General features: G+C 40.2%; 2 protein-coding genes across 6 annotated transcripts in view; both read right to left on the bottom strand.

Annotated features, from left to right (window-relative positions):
• The window catches only part of trpm7 (transient receptor potential cation channel, subfamily M, member 7), a 40890-nt gene extending 37735 nt beyond the window's left edge, over positions 1 to 3155 (bottom strand). For 2 of the 3 annotated variants that reach the window (XM_073464878.1, XM_073464881.1), the window contains exon 1: positions 2012 to 2032. In XM_073464878.1, coding sequence (XP_073320979.1) covers positions 2012 to 2017 — 6 coding nt within the window. In that variant the 5' untranslated portion in view covers positions 2018 to 2032. Of the gene's footprint in view, positions 1 to 2011; positions 2033 to 2990 lie in introns of those variants that run through there. The other variant, XM_073464879.1, reaches the window with a different exon arrangement.
• A 2999-nt stretch (positions 3156 to 6154) lies between these two features.
• Positions 6155 to 18068, bottom strand: LOC140994637 (signal peptide peptidase-like 2A). 3 transcript variants are annotated; one of them, XM_073464368.1, is made up of 17 exons: positions 17890 to 18068; positions 16902 to 17012; positions 16092 to 16271; positions 15571 to 15660; positions 15303 to 15436; positions 14924 to 15078; positions 14734 to 14830; positions 14290 to 14391; positions 13172 to 13253; positions 12758 to 12832; positions 12349 to 12405; positions 11667 to 11720; positions 9544 to 9643; positions 9151 to 9231; positions 8774 to 8934; positions 7371 to 7404; positions 6155 to 6674 (listed from the first exon to the last, which is right to left on the bottom strand). In XM_073464368.1, exons 1-17 carry the CDS (start codon positions 17941 to 17943, stop codon positions 6634 to 6636), a joined length of 1608 nt encoding a protein of 535 aa, XP_073320469.1. In that variant the 5' UTR covers positions 17944 to 18068; the 3' UTR covers positions 6155 to 6633. The 3 variants fall into 3 exon arrangements, with proteins under 3 accessions (XP_073320469.1, XP_073320471.1, XP_073320470.1); XM_073464370.1 differs by lacking the exon at positions 11667 to 11720 and having other exon boundaries at positions 6535 to 6674; positions 17890 to 18030; XM_073464369.1 differs by lacking the exon at positions 7371 to 7404 and having other exon boundaries at positions 6563 to 6674; positions 17890 to 18061.
• Positions 18069 to 18996: the final 928 nt, after the last annotated feature.

The raw sequence follows: 18996 nt of genomic DNA, 5'->3' as shown, positions 1-18996 counted from the left end.
TGAGCACAGTTTGCGTTTTGGCAATTGCAAGTGTGAAACTACTGCATTTTTTTGACCAACATTTGTAAGCGTGACAGAAACTGGATATTTTTAAGGAGTACTCCGATTTCCAGCCATGTTTGTGGCGACCAAAACCGGATATTTTTCCACAAGAAGTTGGGAAATCTCCAGCTGTGATTTTGGCAAAAAAGCTGGGAGTTTTTAAAAAGGAGACCTCGGGACAATTCCAGTTTTGTTTGTGGCGACCAACACGGATATTTTCAGCCAAACCCATTATGTTAAGCGAGGGTTTTTGTTGCTTAAAGCTAACCAGAGCATGAGCACAGCATTGTGACGAAAGAGAAATAGATAAATTAAACATTACGAAACATAAAGTTGCAGCACAAGGAAATATAAAGTTTGAACTTCTCTGTGGTTTTCCAGAAACGTACTTAGCTAACATTTATTCTGGCGATTGGGTTGAGGAAAACACCAGTCTAGGGATAGGAGACAGCAGCAGGGACAGTGTAGAGTCACAGCTACTGAACCTCTGATTGAATAAAAAAGTCGGACCACTATAAAAGCATAAACATGCATCTCTCCCAGTTTGTACATAGAGTATTATATTACAAATATACAAAGTTTGTATTCCCTCCGGTGCTCTTTGGGTAGTACACAGCAGGCGCAAGTCAACTGCTTGACCAGAAGTTGCAGCTCTGCAGAGTGAGCAGAAAGCGATGGGGGGGGAGGGAGATCAGCTGCATAACAACTACAGAGGCAGGCCCTCATTCATAAAATCAACAAACTGGGACTGTGACCAATTTCTTTGAAAACCCAGTCCAGCTCCACTGGAAAAACTTTATCAGTCATCTTCAAATGGACTTGCGTGTGTGTGTGTGTGGCGCAAATGGATTATAGCGTGAGATAACAGAGCTCAGAGAGGCATGCCTCAGTCACTCCGCAGGCTGAAACATGCACGCAATTACACACACACACGCAAACACACAGCGCACAAACATACGCACACAACAATAGTAGTGCGGGAGTCTTTTCTGGAGCACAACAAAGTGATGCAAGATCATTTTCTACCAGCTCACAGAGCGCTAAAAGCCCGAGCAGATGACCACTACAACCATCCGTAATTACACAAGAGACTGTGACTCGCAATTATAAAGCTCTATTAGCGATCGGTGATATAGATCAAATCACGCTGCGTGCTCTGATGAACCGACAGGAGTTCATCAGGCTGCTATCCGACAGCAGCACGGGAGCCGTCCCTCATTCGGGGGTAAGCTGGGGCATGTGATCAGCTCAGCCCGGCAGCTCTGTGGGAAATGAGACAGCCAAAAGACGGGCGCCGGCTGCTGTGGCGTCTCATAGAATAAAAAAGTGTATATATATATATATATATATAAAATACGGTGCTGTGAGATGAGACGTCATCTGAGATTTGGGCAACGACATGTTCCTCGTCCTTCAGGTCACAACACGGTGAAATGAAACCAAATCTGCTAAAAGTATCTAACGGTTCAATTCGAGATAAATGAACAACAGATGAGCGTAGCTACCGTCCGTCTTTTGACTCCTTCTCACCTTTGACTTGACGTATGAGATGTGGCGTACACAAATAAAACGCCTGGCAATAATCACATCTAAAATAAGGTTAAGTGATGATATAAAATAGTCTGTAGCCGGAGATTCTGTCTCGTCATTCGAACTGCGTCTCTAATTGTGATATCTCAGGGTGTCTGCGGTCACGGTGGGGAATATAGCAAATTAATGAACAAGTATTCGACAGCTATCGTATGTTTTTTTGAATCAACGTCACGAGGAACCTTCATCCGGTCTTTAATTCCCTCTGGTTTGTTCCTAACATATATACATATATCATGATGTTAAATAACATATATTATGATAGAGGATGTCGTCCACGTCTCTCCCTCCTACTCCAAACTATCTAGGGTTCACTATGCTGTTGTTGATATTACCCACACTGTGTACAAACAACACTGTGTGCTCAAATCTGACTCACAGTCATCTTTTCTCTTTTCCATTCACCCTGAGCTCGTCAGGCTGCCCGGGCAGAAAGGGACTAGACAGGAAATACCTGGTAAAAGAGGAGGCTGAGGCTTCACATGAGGAGGAAGAGGGAGAAATTACAATACACAAAACACAAACGCTGAGACGAGTCTTCAGCAATGTCTGCAGCAGACAGACAGACAGACAGACAGACAGACAGGCCCGAGACATTTAACTCCTCACCGAATAGCGCAGAGTCATGAGTGGGCGTACAGAGGTCCAACAAAGGCTCTCACATAATAAATGCACTGTTTAAACATCACTTAACTTTCCCCGACGCTGCTGGCGGAATAAAAAAAAAAAGCCCCTCAGTTTTAAAGCGGACTTGGCAGCCATTCAAGGTGGCATTGACTTGTTACTGGCAATGACAGTGTGTCTCCTCCGACATCTGAGACAGCTGGGAGAAACGTGTCTCATTTTTAAAAAAACAAAAAGTGCCAGCTGCTCTCAGCTGTCCTCTTTTGTGTGTGAAGTATCTCAGAGGACTGTCCGAGTGAAGTGAAGCTGTCTCTGTTGTGTTAACAGCGAAGAAACCGCTGCTAACATCAGCCAGCTACCTAAGCTAGTTAGCTTAGGTTAAGTACCTAGCAGTTAGCGCTAGCGAGCTAGCTAGCTACTTAGCCTGCTAACATTACGCCCGCGTGTGATTTTTTTGGGGGGTGGGGGGGTTTTCTTTTGCTTGTGTCACCGTGTACACTTTACTGGACTCACACAGCAAACACAGAAAAACACAATAAGCCACCGGGGGGGGTGTCTGACAGGCAGCATGCACTGAAAGGAGGGAGGGAGGAGGGGAGACCTGCCACTCAAAGCCCCCCGATCAGTCACGACGATCCTTTTTTTTTTTTTGACAAGACTATAAAAAGAAAAAAAAAACAAGTTGACTACTCAAAAAAAACAACAACAACACAAAAAAAACAAAGCTCACGTACCATTCTCTTCACCGTTGAGACTCAGGAAGAGCTGCGTCGTGGCTTTTATCCATCTATCGGCGGTGCTCTCGGTTAGCCTTGGAAGGAAAGCCCGGTGGAGGTTGGAGAGATCCGCTTCGGCTGCAGCTCCAGCGGAAGGTTGCGTTTTCATAATTGTGCGACTCCGGACTGACGCTGCGTGACGAGCCGGCTGACTCAGCCAGCGCGCTGTCACATGGCCGAGGCGGAGCCAGCGGCCACATGTGCGCTTTGTTTTAGTTCCTAATCAATACACAGCAGCCACCAAACACAGACATTGTTATTATTATCATTATATCGTCTCATTTACTTGCAGTAAAAATGAAAAAATGTAAATTAAAAGGCAGAGAAAAAGAGATGTTTGTCACTACATTTCTATTGTGTTTCATAGGACTGAGCCTATAATTAAAAATATGTATTCCTATCTCATAATATATCAGACTGTGATCCTTTGTCTTCCTGCTCATCCCTGTGTTCATTTATTTAAAGGCAAGGCAAGTTTATTTGTATAGCACAATTCAGACACAAGGCAACTCAAAGTGCTTTACAGGCGCATACAATTACAGTAAAAGCATTTGAAAAAAACATTAAAACAAGTTAAGAAATAGGAAAGTAGACTAAAATAAAATAAAAGTTACAGTGCAGTTCAAAACCTAAAAAGCAATTAAAAAACATTAAAACAAAACATTAAAACAAGTTAAGAAATAGGAAAGCAGGCTAAAATAAAATAAAAGTTACAGTGCAGTTCAAAACCTAAAAAGCAATTAAAAAACATTAAAACAAAACATTAAAACAAGTTAAGAAATAGGAAAGAAGGCTAAAATAAAATAAAAGTTACAGTGCAGTTCAAAACCTAAAAAGCAATTAAAAAACATTAAAACAAGTTAAGAAATAGGAAAGAAGGCTAAAATAGAATAGGTTTCCTTAGCCAGCTTCCTGGTTTTTGCTGGATTTACCTCCCATTGTTTTATTTGTCACTCATCCCAGTGCACTTTATATTTATCCTTAAGACCATTTATCCTTAAAAAAAGATCTAGGCTGGTTAATTGTTCTATATAGGTTATTTGGACATTTTGTTGAAAGTAACTTAAAAAAAAGTAGTGTAATAAGTAATTTATAAGTAAAATGAAGGTAACTAGTAATACGTAATATATTGCATTTTGAAAGTAACTTGCCCAACACTATAACGTCTTGCATCATACTGCACAGGATGTTGTGCTTATGAAGTGTGTGAATGTGCAGCCTGATATCAAAGACTGCAGTCCTCTTCTCAGACCCTCATGTAGTCATGATGTTATATTTAAAGTGCTGCCGTGACACTTGTGGTCCTCCATAGAAAAATAAGGCCCTCAGAACATTGTTTGAAGCTGGAAAGGTGGCAGGGTCCGCCAAATATGAAGACAAACAGTGAGAAATTGTGTTGTCCTTTAAGGTCGGTTTGTTTATTCAGTCATGAAAACAAAGGGAGTTTGTTTATTTAGTTTGTTTAGGCATAAAAAGATCAGTCAGTGAAGATCTTTCTCTTCTGATTAAAACATTTACCCCAAACTACATATTGCACCTTTAAGTATCAAAAGTAATTTTCTAGCAATAAATATGCTTAAGTATCTAAAGTACAAGTAAAATTACACATGTATTTACGTGTATGTGTATGTGAATACTGTATATGGGTTGACTGATTATCAGCCTGGCCGACTATCGAATGTGATATTTGATTTATCAATACTGGCGATTGGGCTGTCAGGATATCACAATTTCACTATTCAATCAAATCTATCTTTAATTTTGTTTACTGTGTATTCTGGCTCTCTTTTCTGGTGAATGTATTACCCTGAAAATGTGAGTGTAGGGACGTGAAGAGAGTCTGTAACCATAACTGTAAAAAAAAAGAAAATAGTGTACAAAAGAAACAATTTCTATCAATTACTCAATAACCAGCTGAGCAAATAAACGAATAAACAAGGCCAAACATCTTCGCTGGATCATTCAGACGATATAATCATATGTGTATTATTAACATGATATCAATATATAATAAAAAAAATTTAATATCACCGTTATCGTGAGTATCAAGATATTGTGACACCCCCTTGTCAATAAATTAATTTAAAACAAAGTGCTACTTTGGCCCTGATGCAGCATGCAAACAAATGTAGTGGAGTAAAAAGTACAATATTCTCCTCAAAAATGTAGTGGAGTAGAAGCATAAACCAGCAGAAATTGAAAATACTCAAGTCTATGTACAATCTGTCTATCTATCCATCTGTCAGAGCTTTGTCTCTGACCTGGACCATGGACCCTTATCCTTTATTAACAGCACCTACACCAAAATCCATTTAATATACAACAGCTCTCACTTGTAGACTGAATTATTCTAATCACCCTTAATGACTTAACATTTACAACTGCATGTTTAATGACTTTTTGGAAAGTGAGAAACCCCTGAGAATTTATTGTTTCCCACCATTCGTGACTGCATATTACCAAATAAGTAATTATGTATGGCTTCTAACCAGTAGCATCAGTAAATGATTCATCAACCATCAATAAAGCCAGGTTAAGAGTTACTAATAGGAAAGTGTTACGGTGTGGGGGCTGTCTTAGTTTTATGGATGATAAATACAACTGATATCAAACATCATAAACAAGTCATGTCACAAGGAAAAAGAAAATGATTTTTATGAGTGCTAGTTGGACTGTGTTCATACTGGACTGCTCCTCATCAGGACTATAAAGGTCTTTATCATTTTACATCGCGCATGACATTTATTAAAATGGGGTGCTCCTTACCTCTGAGTCTTAAAAGGAAAGACATGAATGCTGATCAGACACCATTCAAGTGCACTTACATTTCTCAACTCAGAGACGGCACCGTACCAGCTCCGCTCCATCCTCCTCACGCTGGCAACTTCCTTTGTTGCAGAATAATTTTAAGAGTTTATTGATTAATGCTTGGTGCTGTCTGGACCCAGAACATAAAATACACCTTGAGTCCTTTACAAACCCTGTATTTCCTCTCACACACTTAATAATAGCTGTATGGATTTTTTTTCCCAAACAAAACAAGTCACCGTTTCTCTAGAGATGAGCTGATTTGACCAAATTATCTGTGTGGAAGTTTCAGGAAGGCAAGAAATACTCACAAGAACAATAGATAGAAGTTCTTTTTAATATAAGGCAATGAAAGAAATCACATCATACAAACAGGTTACACAGAAACCCCAAAACAGTTATCAAAAATGTATCAATTGTGTGGCTACCAGTAATTAAAACCCAAACCCCACCCCTGATGAAACAACTGTCAGGCTAAATGTTATAAAGTGCTTTTTTATTTTGCTCGTCACCAAGGCAAAGTCAGTTTTCTGAACATGAACTGAACAGACCCTTCAGGCACTAAACAAGCCTTTTCGATCATTTAAAACATCTCCGTTCCACCTACACAATATTAATTAACCGTCATCTAACCACCATTCACAGCAGTCAAATGAACCCATACTCTTTAGAGAATCTGCTCAATAACATGTGTTCCCTCGGTTTGCAAATGTCATATTAAAATGTAAAAAAAAAAAAAGAGAAAAAAAAAAAGACAGCATCCAGCAGTTGGGTCCATTGTCAGCACTGTAAGTCAGCATTTCTCTCCGTCTATGGAGCGGTCAGTTCTTCCCTCTAAAGAAAAAAGGAAAACAAAAAGTTAGATATTCAATTTAAGGTTTTGGTTCACCATTTACCAGCGATAGATGAAGGGAGATTGGTTAAGCGTACTGCACATACAACAGCAGACAAGCGACACGTTTTACGAATACAAAACCACAAACATAACACGTCCCAACATCCATGCCACAGCTCTCACAGGTAAACTGCAAGCAACAACATGCAGAGGGCAACGTGAACGTGTTGGTGACTGCATGAAGGATGGAGTGAGACGAGTAGTTCCCGTTGCTTGGAAAAAGACGGATGAGTGGAGAAAGAGAATGATAACACAAACTGCAGAAATAAAGAGATGATGTTAATGCTATTCCAGGGCCATGGCTTTAACACGAGTGCACTTTGGAGTGAAGCTGAGAAGCTCTTCTGACGTGTAAAAGGATTATATTCTATCATATAGAGACACCTAGTGGTCAGTTAATGCAAAACACTGTACTGTCCAAACTTAGGTCCTCCCCAAGATCTTTGTATTTCAAAAAGGTATAGCATCTTGGAATAACACACTGACCCTGGAAATCAAGGGTTAAAATCAAAAGACAACAGAAAAAAAGGGGACAACAAGAAGCTGGTGAGAAAAGATAAGGCACTGCAGTAAGCAACACTGTAAAATGGCAGGAAAGATGCAGGGGAGGGGGTCTGAGTCTGAGGGAGTCACACCTGGCAGCAAAGGTTCCCTGGATGAGTCCAAGACCTGGTGAAGATGAAGCAGGTTAGAATTACATCCGTTCCCCGCTCTTTCAGGCCTCTCACACACGAATGTTCACAAATCAATACACGTCCAAGCTAATCTATAACCTCAGGGTGGGAAATGTTAGGGTCGCAAAGGTATTTTCGCAAATCTAAAGCAGACCATGTTGGGTCAGTTTCCTAACGTCCAAGCTGCCTTTGATTCAGTTTGTGCCAGTTGGGTATGTAAGTTTACAGAGATGTGAAAAAACACTAGAACCTGCTGAAGTGTGCTCAAAAAATGAAACTACATGATGTGCAGCTACAATTACATGACTTTGACTGTGATGGATTATCAGTGTCCAAGGACATTTCAAGTCAGGGCAAGTTAATTTTTATACAGCACAAGCAATACTTGTTACCAATGACTGGCTGGAAAAATTGAAAATAATCTGAAATCTTAAAGAATGATTTGAAAAATGAGCAGAACAATCATGCATTGTTTTCAATTTATGCTTCAACAAAAAAGGTTTTAAAGTTGTCTCCATAGCAACCAGAGACCCCCAGTGTATTTCAGTCTCCTTTAGTGAAGAGTAATCTGCACAGACAACTGTTTAAATCACACAAATATCTTGCTGTTTATGTTTTTAACTTATTAACATATACTTTGATTGATTATCTCCCAGACTGTCTGTGAGAAGCAGATTCCCCTCACCCACTACAGTAGGGTGGGAAATAAAAATCGACGAATCAATAAATACAAAACACTGTTGATTTCAAAATAAAATCCGAAAATAAATCAGAAATTGTGAGCGCAGATTCTACTCCACGTTAAAAAAGAAAAACGTATCCGACTTGTGCTGTGGACCCTGCAGATCATAAAAGAGAGCAGCACCTAAGATTTCAGTTCAACTGCATTAACATCTCTTGATGCTGCCATTCAATTCATGAACTAACTTCTTCGCAGGAGCCTCGGGTGGTCTGGTGCGACCTCCATCCTCTCAGTTAACTTACATTCTTTTGCTGAACAGGAAAGACTCCTTTTTATTATGTTATTTAGAATATCCTCCAGTGACTAGCTATGAGCATTTGTCTTGGCAAAATGCCGTCGTGGGTACTTCAGTCTTTGGATATATAGTGCTGTGCCGACTTTAGTTCCACGAACTGGTGGAGAAAACCTTACGTAACAGAAGGCAGAAACAAAAAGTGTGAAGTTCTTCAGAAATGTACTGAAACCTGTTTGAAAGCACAGAGGAAACTCCCAACACAGCTATCAAATACCTATACTGTGCCAAACCGGTTTATGCCCCTGTAAAGCACTTTGAGTTGCCTTGTGTCTGAATTGTGCTATACAAATAAACTTGCCTTGCATTGCCTTTAGAAGCACCTCTCACCTCATAGGTGGTTCCTGCCCAGAACTGCCTCATCTCTCCCCTGCACCCAGCCACCACGGCGGAGGTTATCAGGGTAAATGGCACCAGGTAGAGTAGGGCAGGTTGGCCCATCCCTGACAGCAGCATCACGGCAAATGTCATTATCATTCCCAGCAGATAGGCTACAGGGAATGAGAGAGGTGGACAAAAACAAAACAGAAAGAGTTATATGAATACAGGGAATATAAAAAATGGAGAGTATTTTAAAATATAAAGAAAAAATGGTGAAATACTGTGCACCTACTCCTACAGTTTTAACAATACTATAACACTCACTACATGTTTTTCAAGGCGTTACTACTTATGAATAAGAAAATCACAGTTAAGCAGTGATGTACCTATGCAGCAGCTGACGAAGTAGATCTTCTTCCTGCTGTTGATCCAAACATCAAACCTGCTGCAGTAGGCCACCAGGAGACCTGTTGAACCAACGAGGATGCAAAGGGTGAGTGACACACCACACTGAAAATGCTGCCATTTCATAATGCTGCTTTTGTTTAACATAGTTGAGGAATATTTAAAACATAAAGAAAGCAAAACAAAACTTATATTACACACACACACGTCATGTGCTTCCACAGATTAGTGTTTTTCTGACTTATAAAAAAAGAGCATCATGTTTTAAGCTTGACCTCATTTTTCTTCTATGGGCTCATATGTGTTGATACACTGTGGTTAAACTGAGTGGCGACCAGCTGCAACAACTGATGGTGCAACTTCAACATCCTCACCTGGAACAATGATATCTCCATAACCAAGAATGGAGAACTGCATCCCACACAGGTTCTGAGCCCAAGCTGAGAACCGGGGGACACGCATCACCACTGGCAGCTGAGGAAATAAAACATTTTATATATTAAGTGTGACAGCACAATTGTCATGTTGTGTGCAGTGTGCTAATGTTATAGACTCTTTACTTCACATTCATTTGTCAAAGCAGACATATTAATGTATATTGCCTTTGAATCTCTAGCTGTAATGTCCAAATGCCGCCTCATCTAAATAGTGGCTTTCCCAATTTGACAGAATCTGTACAATATGAGGCAGTTGATGCACAAATTCAGATGGTCTGAAGCTACAAATTACTGGAGGCAATTCACACAAGAGAGATTTTTTTTCAGTCAGAGTGTCAGTAACCGATGAACAAGTTCTGTTCCCAGACTTTTCGGTGCTTTCTTGAGGTGTAATTAGTGGTATTTATTCAGCCACAGAAGTTTGAAATCAGTTTCGTTTTTACTCTGAGCGTTACTTGAGACTGTAAAAACAAACTGCTGTTTCCACAAATGCTCACAAACGCTACTAAAATCCAAGAACATAAGCTCTGCTGCAGGAGGAATCCTGGGAGAAACACTATCCTATAAGCTGTCCTGCAATGGCTTAACATTCCTCACTGAATCCTCTGGGCACCTCGAACTGCAGAGCAAAAAAACTGGCAGTATTCATGCTAAAACAATGTTTTACTGAAAGGGAATATAAATACTTTTCTGCACACAAACACAAAAGGGAGCACCCTGAAGGCCAAATCCATTAATAAGATGAAAACACTGCTCATAACTGATTCAGCTGAAGCAGAACTGCAAAAAACTCAAACTCAAGTGACTTATCAGAGCACACCATCTGACAGTCATGTGAGAGTCTTGGTGTTTTGTTTCTTTCCCTGACTTCACATTTCATTTTTTTTTTTTAAAGGATTAGGAAAACCATTCATCAGTACCTTGTTTTCAAGGTTATAGCGACAGAAAAAGAAAATGTAATGAACAACATAGATACACAGGAACTAGATGGGGGCCACAAAAAATAAGAGGTACAAACGACTGGTTCAGTAGATAATTATATACAGTATATTATTTTAGTTAATAATGTAATTTACTTATCACTATGGGAAGGCATTTTTTTAACTTGTCTGAATGTTTTGTGAGTTTTTTTTGTTTTTTTTTATGTTTTACGCTTGTTAAAAAGGTCCAGTGTGTAGGGCTTTAGGGGTATTCTATTTGTAGAAATGGACTATAATATCCATAAATATGTTTTCAATAGTGTATAATCAGCTGAAACTAAGAATAATTTTGTTTTTTTGTTACCTTAGAATGAACTTTTTATACCTACAGAGTGGGGCTGGGCAATATATATATACACATGATATATATCGTTATTGTGATATGAGATTATATATCATCTTTGATTTTGGAAATTGTTATATCGTGATATGGCATAACTGTTGTCTTTTCCTGGTTTTACAGGCTGCATTACAGTAAAGTGATAACATTTTCTGAGCTTACCAGACCAACATAGTCATTATATCCTCTTTACCAATGATTATTTGTCAGAAATTCTACATCATCTCTACAATACTGTTGTAAAATGCAGAAGGGCCTATTTGGTCAAAATATTGTGATGTTTGAATTTGTCACCCCGTCCTACCATTAATGAAGTGCTTTTGAGGAGGGTTAAATATATCAATGTTTAAATCTGATTCTGCAGTAGCCCAGAACAGACAAACCAGTCGCTGGTACTGAAGAGGGCCTTTCGCTTTTATAGTGGCCACCATGGGGGAGGGTGAGCTGAGGGTTGATTAGTTGGTTGCAATCTGCAACCACAACGCTAGATGCCACTAAATCCTACACACTGGACCTTAAACCAAGTTTAAACAAGTCCATGTGTGTCTATATAGAAGAGTAAACAAAACAAAGGCACAATACAAACATCCTCTTCATATTTTTATCACATATTTATCTGAGAGAAGTATAAAAGCGGGACTCTATCTAAGACCAAACAACTACAACCCCAATCCCTTCCCACACACCTAAGGATGTAGCATTGAAAAAAGGAGTGGAAGGGTAAACAAGTCAAGCCTTACTTTCTCAGAGGGAGTCTGGGGTTCAGCAGGGACCTCCACCATGTTACCTTGCGTCTACGACAGAGCCCACCCAACCCCAGCGCACAGTTAGTCAATCAGTCCATCATTCCCCTCAGGGCATCAACAACAAGCAATGCAAATCAGCCAGGATGTTAATAAAAGCCAGGACAAACTTAACAGGGAATTCCACCAAGCTTTGCTTTGAACTCGTTCAGGACTTCTGTGAAAAACTCCTGCACTCTTTTTCAAATCAAAAACTGCTGCACACTGCTCCTCTTAAACGCAAATTTATTCCTCAGATTAATTTATTCACAGAGCGACATGCAAGTCTCCAGTCACCTCATAAAGTAACAATTTTCTTCAAATGTCTTGAACTATATTACCCACAGAAAAAAAAAGTCCTAGGATAGTATAAAGTGGCTTACAGGAAGTGTTTTAACAGTTATGTTTCTCAGGTATAAAAGCAATAATTTCTTTGTCATAATTCTAGATATTAAAAATAGTATAAAGAAGAGGCTGTCCTTAATGTTGTTTCTTCAACTATACCAAATCTTAAAACTCACAAAAACAGTGAAACAAGTGAATGTGGAATCTGCTACTAGGGCAAATATTTTGAAAATGCCTTGAAAGACAATTTGGTGGAGTTCCCCTTCAAGGTAGGTTGTAAAGCAGAGAGGCTTACCTTCTCTCCAGATGCATCCGGGCCCAGGGCAACCTGCACCATAATGCTTACTCCATTCTGTTGACCGAGAAAGAGAAGCCAAGCTTTTATATCATGTTTCCTGTCAGTTTGTAAAAATGCACTGTGCATGATACTGCAACACCAGAGCTGCAAAAACATCTCTTATTGTACGATATTGGGTGTCTCTGCGTACACTTCGAGTTGCAAATAAAAACTTGATATTTGTAATTAGTGCGCATCAATAAAATATGTTCTCTGGATGCCATAACACTTTAAACTTTCGGGCAACAAAGGGTCGGACATAAAAGCAGGAAATACTGATATCAGCAACAGTTAGGTATGTGGAACCCTATCGTTACAGCCATGACAAAAACAAACAAAACACGTAAATAAATACATATACACGTACCTTTGTGAAGAAAGGAGTGATGAAGACAAAGAAGACATCATACACAAGCAGGAGGCTCAGCAGAATCACGCAGATCTATAAGATCATGGAAGAAAATTCAAAGCTGAGGAAAAATATATTTGAACAATGTTTTATCAAAATTACATTTGTTGCAATAACAGTGAATGCACAGGTCTGTCTCGTTGATGCAAGAGAAACCTAGATCTGGTACAATGGGGCAGTGTGTGATATACTAATGGCAGAGGACCATAAATATAAAAATGTAGACTTGTATGTAGACAGAAATATAATAATGACAGCACAAGTAGTCCTTATGCCTGACAAAACAAGAGAAAGGAGCCCTTGTTTAGGCAAAGACACAATAGTGAATGGAGCGAGTGTGATTCTCAAAGGAGAGTGACTGTGCAGTGGTACCTTGAAGTTGGACAGTGAGATGGTCTTCATGAAGTTGAGGCAGAAAGCAATGCCAAGGAGGTCCTGCAGGATCCAGATCCATCTACAAGAACACAAGAAGATCTATTACCTTGTATTTCAACTTAAGCATGTGCTTTTCACTTTTGAGAGAGCAGTCTCTTCCTACTTAAGGATAGAGCAAAGTTTAAAAATTTCCTTGTCATTATATTGCACAAACCTTTGGCCTCTTATAGTTTCGCATTCATAAACTCAGACTAAGCTGTCTGAAAAAGGACCATAAAAACAACACAAACAGGTTATGTTCAGGATGTTGTGACAGGGAGGCTGAGAATACCATGTACTATTCTTGGAACACTGACCAACCTCTAAATATAATTGCGCAGTGCAGTGCAGAGACAGCTGCATACAGAGACACTTAAGCTGTAACAACATCAGTGAGTGATTTTATTATTCAAGATGATCCATTTATCATTTTGAAAATACTTAAACTGACACTAAAGAGGTCATTTATGTCTGACAATACAGCACCGTGGCACCATTAAGAAATAATGTCCGTACCAGGTACAATGGTGACGGGAACAAAAAGCCCAACAATCACCTTTCTGGGTAAGATGAGTTTACAATTGGAGATAAACATGTAACACAGGGCAACATTCTTTGGCTGTATTGCGATTCATAGTTTCATATTATTTATTCATATGGCAACAATATTGTAGAGATGACACAACGAGATTTTTGATAAATAATCATCAGTAATGTGGATATAAGTGGGTAAAGGTAAGTATTGAACAAGTGGAACAGTCTGGTAAGCTCTACTTTACTGTAATGCAGCCTTTAAAACCAGGAAATAAGACGATATGTAGTCTCTTATCATGATAGCAATATAATAATGATATATTGCTCAACCCTAATGTAACACCAGTGCAGAAGGCTGGTAACACTAACTTGAATGTCAAAGGCACTGCTGCTGCCAAGTGACTGTTTACCAGATTATTATAAACAATAAGCACTTCCTGCTTCACCACCGAAGCAGTCCCGCTGTGGCAGCCATGTCAGAGTGTGAAAGTGAAACAGACAGAAGGATTGAGACTGTGTGTTTATGTGTCCTCTCACAGTACCTGTCTTCATTCCTGTAGACTCCCCAAATCACAGCAATGGTAATGCACACAGCAGCCAGTATGATAGACCTCACTGAAAGGTTCAAATTTCGGACAGAGAAGCTAGACAGAGACAGAGACACAGACATTTAAATAAACACATGCTTTCAGCAGTTGAGGCTCATCTGCCAGGATGTGTGATTCACAGACAGACATGTTAGGAGAAGGAAGTACCACACAGAGCTCTGTTTCACATCTTCTCACTGTGACCACAACGTCCATCTTGTTTAGATGTAAAAAAGAGACTATGTTTGTTTAGATACCAGTTAAAGAAGTAAAACATTCACACATATTTACTTATATTGAGCTGTTCATCAGGTAGCATTGATACACATCTGCTCTGTTTAGATTTACCCAACACAAGTGGAATATGTGTGTGTAGCTGTGACAGAGTGACGCTCATACCTCAAAGTGCCGCAACCAATTTTTTCCATCACTGCATCTAGACAGCTGAACAGTGCAGAGGCAGATGCCAGGCAGAATATGGCAATAATGACGTAAACTGGGTGAAAAAAAAAAAAAATACAGATCACATCGACAAAACACCAGATGTTATGACTTCTTCATAGTACTGCTTTGTTTTTGTCCCACTCACCAAGGACGTTATAGAAGAAGTACATGAGGACCAGCATCCCACACATCAGGGCGACGAAGATAACTACTTTGAGAGGAGAGTAGAGGAAAAGCTCTCCGCTGTCAGCTTTGTTGTCTCCCCCTCCTCCCCCGTCTGCACCCCCATTCAACCGGTCCCTACCACAGACAGAAAAACATTATTTTTGTTTGTATTTCAAGAAAATTGTTTACTATGCTGTACAATTTAATGCAATGAATAAGACAATAAATTAGACCTTTGGGAAAGTATATATTGCTCGGTTACAATGCATTCTATCAAAACTAAATGTTCTTCTAACATCTGCTCTAGTTTGACTGTATAAAAATTTTACAAATACAGCTCTGTATGTACATTATCTCACCTCTCGCATGCTCCACTCCAGAAGCCGCCCAAGGCGACTGTGACAATAGCAATCAGTAGCATGACTGCAATGCTTGGATCAAGCTTTGATTGAGGCGGAGCATAAAGCTTCACTTCCATATTTTCGCCAAACACCTGAGGAGACACACAAAGATTCAATATTTAATGAGCAACTTTGCATCGGGTTTTAGTTTCTTCGTCCGATCAACCTTTACAAAAGAGCCGGTACGTAACAAGAATTCAGTAGCAGAGAGAAAAGACTGTCTGACCTTCTGTGCTTCCAGGAAGTCCCTGTACCTCATGAGAGCAAGAGGAATGTGGACCTTTGCATACTCAGAGTCATTGGCTGATGGAGTGATCTGAAGTAGGACAAAAGAGATATTAATATATGCAGATGATTTGCCTTTTCTACAGTTAGACTTTGGAGCATGTCTTATCTAGCTTTTGGTGAGTCATTTTATGCATGGTATATTGTCAAAAAAGTAAGTAAAAGATGACACAGTTACATGATGACAGGAAACTAGAACATTTGTTTTACACAGCGAATACATATATTTAGATGGAAACTCCATCTGTACCACTTGTATGTCACTTCCTTATTTCTGTATCACTTCTGCATGCACATCTTACATGGTGCATTTCTACATGCTGACACGAGCGTTATGATCGAGAACAACAAAAAATAATAGGTTCTGCATTGGAGTTAGTTAAAAAATTTTAAAAACCTGAAATCTCAAGGAAAATATCAAGTCACACCTCAACAAATTACAGATTTATGTAAATGTCCCACCAATGTTTTGTTGCTGGCAAGGAGCAAAGCTGTTGCACCGAGGCTCTGAGCAATGAGAGCTTTCTGGCTGAAATCACAGTCCCCCCTCATCACCACCAACGCTTTGCCCTTGACATCTGGAATGGGCGTGAAGTTGCTACACAGCGTAGTGAAGGTCATATTCACCAGCGGGTACTGCAACTGGAAAAGTAAAGACGATAATTTGTTTAACAATTAGGACAGGAGAAGTATTTCCTGTAATTTTCCCGTCATAAGTTTGGGAAACATAGGAGAAATCAAACAGTAAACATAATAAAGTCAACTGTAAGTATGGATGAATTCATCTTAATACCATTTAACTGATTCTTAGTCAACCAAACAGAGACGTGTTCCTATTGGTGATCAGTACCTATATAGGCTGACACGACTAATACGACAGGGTCTGATCTGAAGCTTGCGAATTACTCTCAGCTGAACTGGGACAGTAACACTCTTTGCCTTTCAATGATGGTTAAGGTTTTTTATTGGGGATTTTGAAGCCGCCCATTAAAACCAGAGAGCTCTCTCAGTGCACACGGTGAGAGATCCTCCAGTCTGACTCTTCAGAGAGAGTACAGTTTATCCCACGCCAACTGTATTGCACACACATTGTTGTGAAACCACACTGTTAGACACACTAAAGTCCTGAAATAAGAGTTTAAATGAAGATTAAAAGGGTTGTAGGAGATACCGTTTACAAACCCAGGTCAGGTTAGGACAGCTATCTCTTGTTATGGTTTTTCATATCAGGAGAGGTAGAATAGTGCTTTAAATGTTTGAAAAAAAACTTACAGCAGCATCAAGGCTTTGTGCCAGGGGGGTCCAGGAGTGATTGTGGACAATGCAGTACTCCCTCTCCGCGTTTCCATCTGAAATGTGCAGGATCGCCTCTTGGCAATTTATCTGTTGGGAAAGAAATGTTATTCTGTGCGTACATCTTATATACGCTGCACCCCAGTGGGCGCGTACTGGGTGCTTTGAATGTCAAAAAAATCATTCAAATTAAACCACATGTTGATGTTGTTCACCTGCTTGACATGTCATGTCGATAAAGATGCAATTATGTGTAATTGTGTGTGACTCACAAACAGACACCGATTTATATTCACTGATTTTGAAGTGCTTTAGAGTTGATGTTTCCATCAACATCTTTACACGGAAACATTTAAATATAGCTATTAAAAGGCTGTCACGTCAGGGAACAGCTCTCTCACAGTTTTAATTGCAAGTGGTGGCTTTCACACCACCATAACTTCCCCCAGTGATCATCTCTGCCCCTTTCTGACCTACATCACTTAAACTCTTCCTGGTTGGTGACGTATTCGAGGACGTCTGGGAAATCACCCTCCATAACCTCAGTTAGTAGCCTAAAAATAGGTGTCGACAGCCTCTGCGTGAGTTGTACTTTAAATGTCAGCTTATTAAAACTGATAATTAGCTACATTAACGCCGGTAGGTGACATTAAAGCGGCGCAAAAACCACTGTTTTCTAGCTTTAAACCACACGAGCGGAGGCTAATTGTTAAAGCTAACGCTAGCTTTACGGGGCAACACGTCATTTGTCTCGTCGAAAACAGGACAACACTGTGCTTCATGTACATAAATTAAACCCCAGCGTGTCGACAACATTGTAAAAACACGATTCAGACAGTTAAAAGTAGTCACAAGTGGCGGTGTTTCATCCGAGGGTGAGCTCAGCTATCGGCGGGGGGCCGCTCGGCAGCAGCAGCTAACACACACAACATTAATGAGTTTCTGTCATTAATGTCCGTAAACTCACCCGCGACGCCAAGAAGACGAGCGACAAAATGACGACTGTGACAGCGCTGTCCATCTCGGTAACATGCGTTTTTTTTCGCAGAGGCTGAAGGCGTCAACATTTATTGACTGCTGTGTGGCACGGAGACTCTCTCGGTTCGCCGACTCGCTCGTATCTTCATCGCTGTTGTTGTGGCTGCCAGGTACTTCCTGTATTGGCTCGTGACGCATGACGCGACGCCGGCCCACCGCTTTCTGTTTCACCTCGTGGCGTCTCAAACACACACGCGCACACACCGTCACATTAAAAAAAAAAGATTATTAATTATTGAATTAATAAAAGAAGTAAAAGTAGCAAAACAACAGTGTAAGCGTAATAATGTAGTGGACATGTAAAAGTAAATATTGCACATGTTCACCAGTCATGATACTGTAAGTGGGCCTGCAGGTGCTGCTGACATTAACTTTGGCTCAGCATCACGGTAACACCCTGATCATTTGTTCCTTGGATGGAAGTTTTCAGGTTTGAAATTGGATCCTTCTTTGGAACTGATTAATTTCTTTCTTTCCTCTCCATCACCCTCCTCCTGACTTCTCACTGCACTTCTTCTTTGGCTGATTTCCTTCGCTCCTCTTACTCCTCTTCATCCTCCTCCTACCTCCTGTCTTCTCCTTACTTTTGTTTCTCTCTCCTCCTATCTATCCTGTACTCTCTCCTCCCTCCTCCTCTTTCTGTTTCCACTGTGTCTTGTCCAAACAGAGACTCTGCGGTTGTTGATGCCATGGCAGAAGCACACACTGGCGCCACAGCTACTTGAGCTTCTTACTGTATCTTTATCAGCTTCCACAGCGGTTGACATGGCTGAGGATCTGGGCCGGCTGTAGCTCAGGAGGTAGAGCGGGTCATCCAGTAATCGGAAAGGTCACTGGCTTGAATCCCTGACTCCCCCGGAGGCATGCAGCCTCTGCCGTCAGTATATGAATGTGTGTAAAGTGTTGTAAAGCGCTTTGAGTGGTCAGTAGACTGGAAAAGTGCTAATGAAATGCAAATCCATTTACCAAGTCCATTTAGTCTTGCTTGGATCTGCAACTAAGGCACTGTCAGTGCAGATTCCTTGTGACTTTGTTG

The sequence above is a fragment of the Pagrus major genome, chromosome 4, assembly GCF_040436345.1.
Source record: "Pagrus major chromosome 4, Pma_NU_1.0".
Taxonomy (NCBI): Eukaryota; Metazoa; Chordata; class Actinopteri; order Spariformes; family Sparidae; genus Pagrus; species Pagrus major.
Note: the sequence above shows the minus strand (reverse complement) of the source record. Positions and strands in the feature narration are given on the sequence as shown.

Coding starts and splice junctions, on each gene's coding strand:
- LOC140994637 (XM_073464368.1), bottom strand. CDS start 17,943: ATGGACAGCGCTGTCACAGTCGTCATTTTGTCGCTCGTCTTCTTGGCG. Junction 9,644..11,666: donor CCCAGACTCCCTCTGAGAAA/GTAAGGCTTGAC, acceptor TTATTTCCTCAG/CTGCCAGTGGTGATGCGTGT. Junction 8,935..9,150: donor CTTCGTCAGCTGCTGCATAG/GTACATCACTGC, acceptor CATTCCCTGTAG/CCTATCTGCTGGGAATGATA.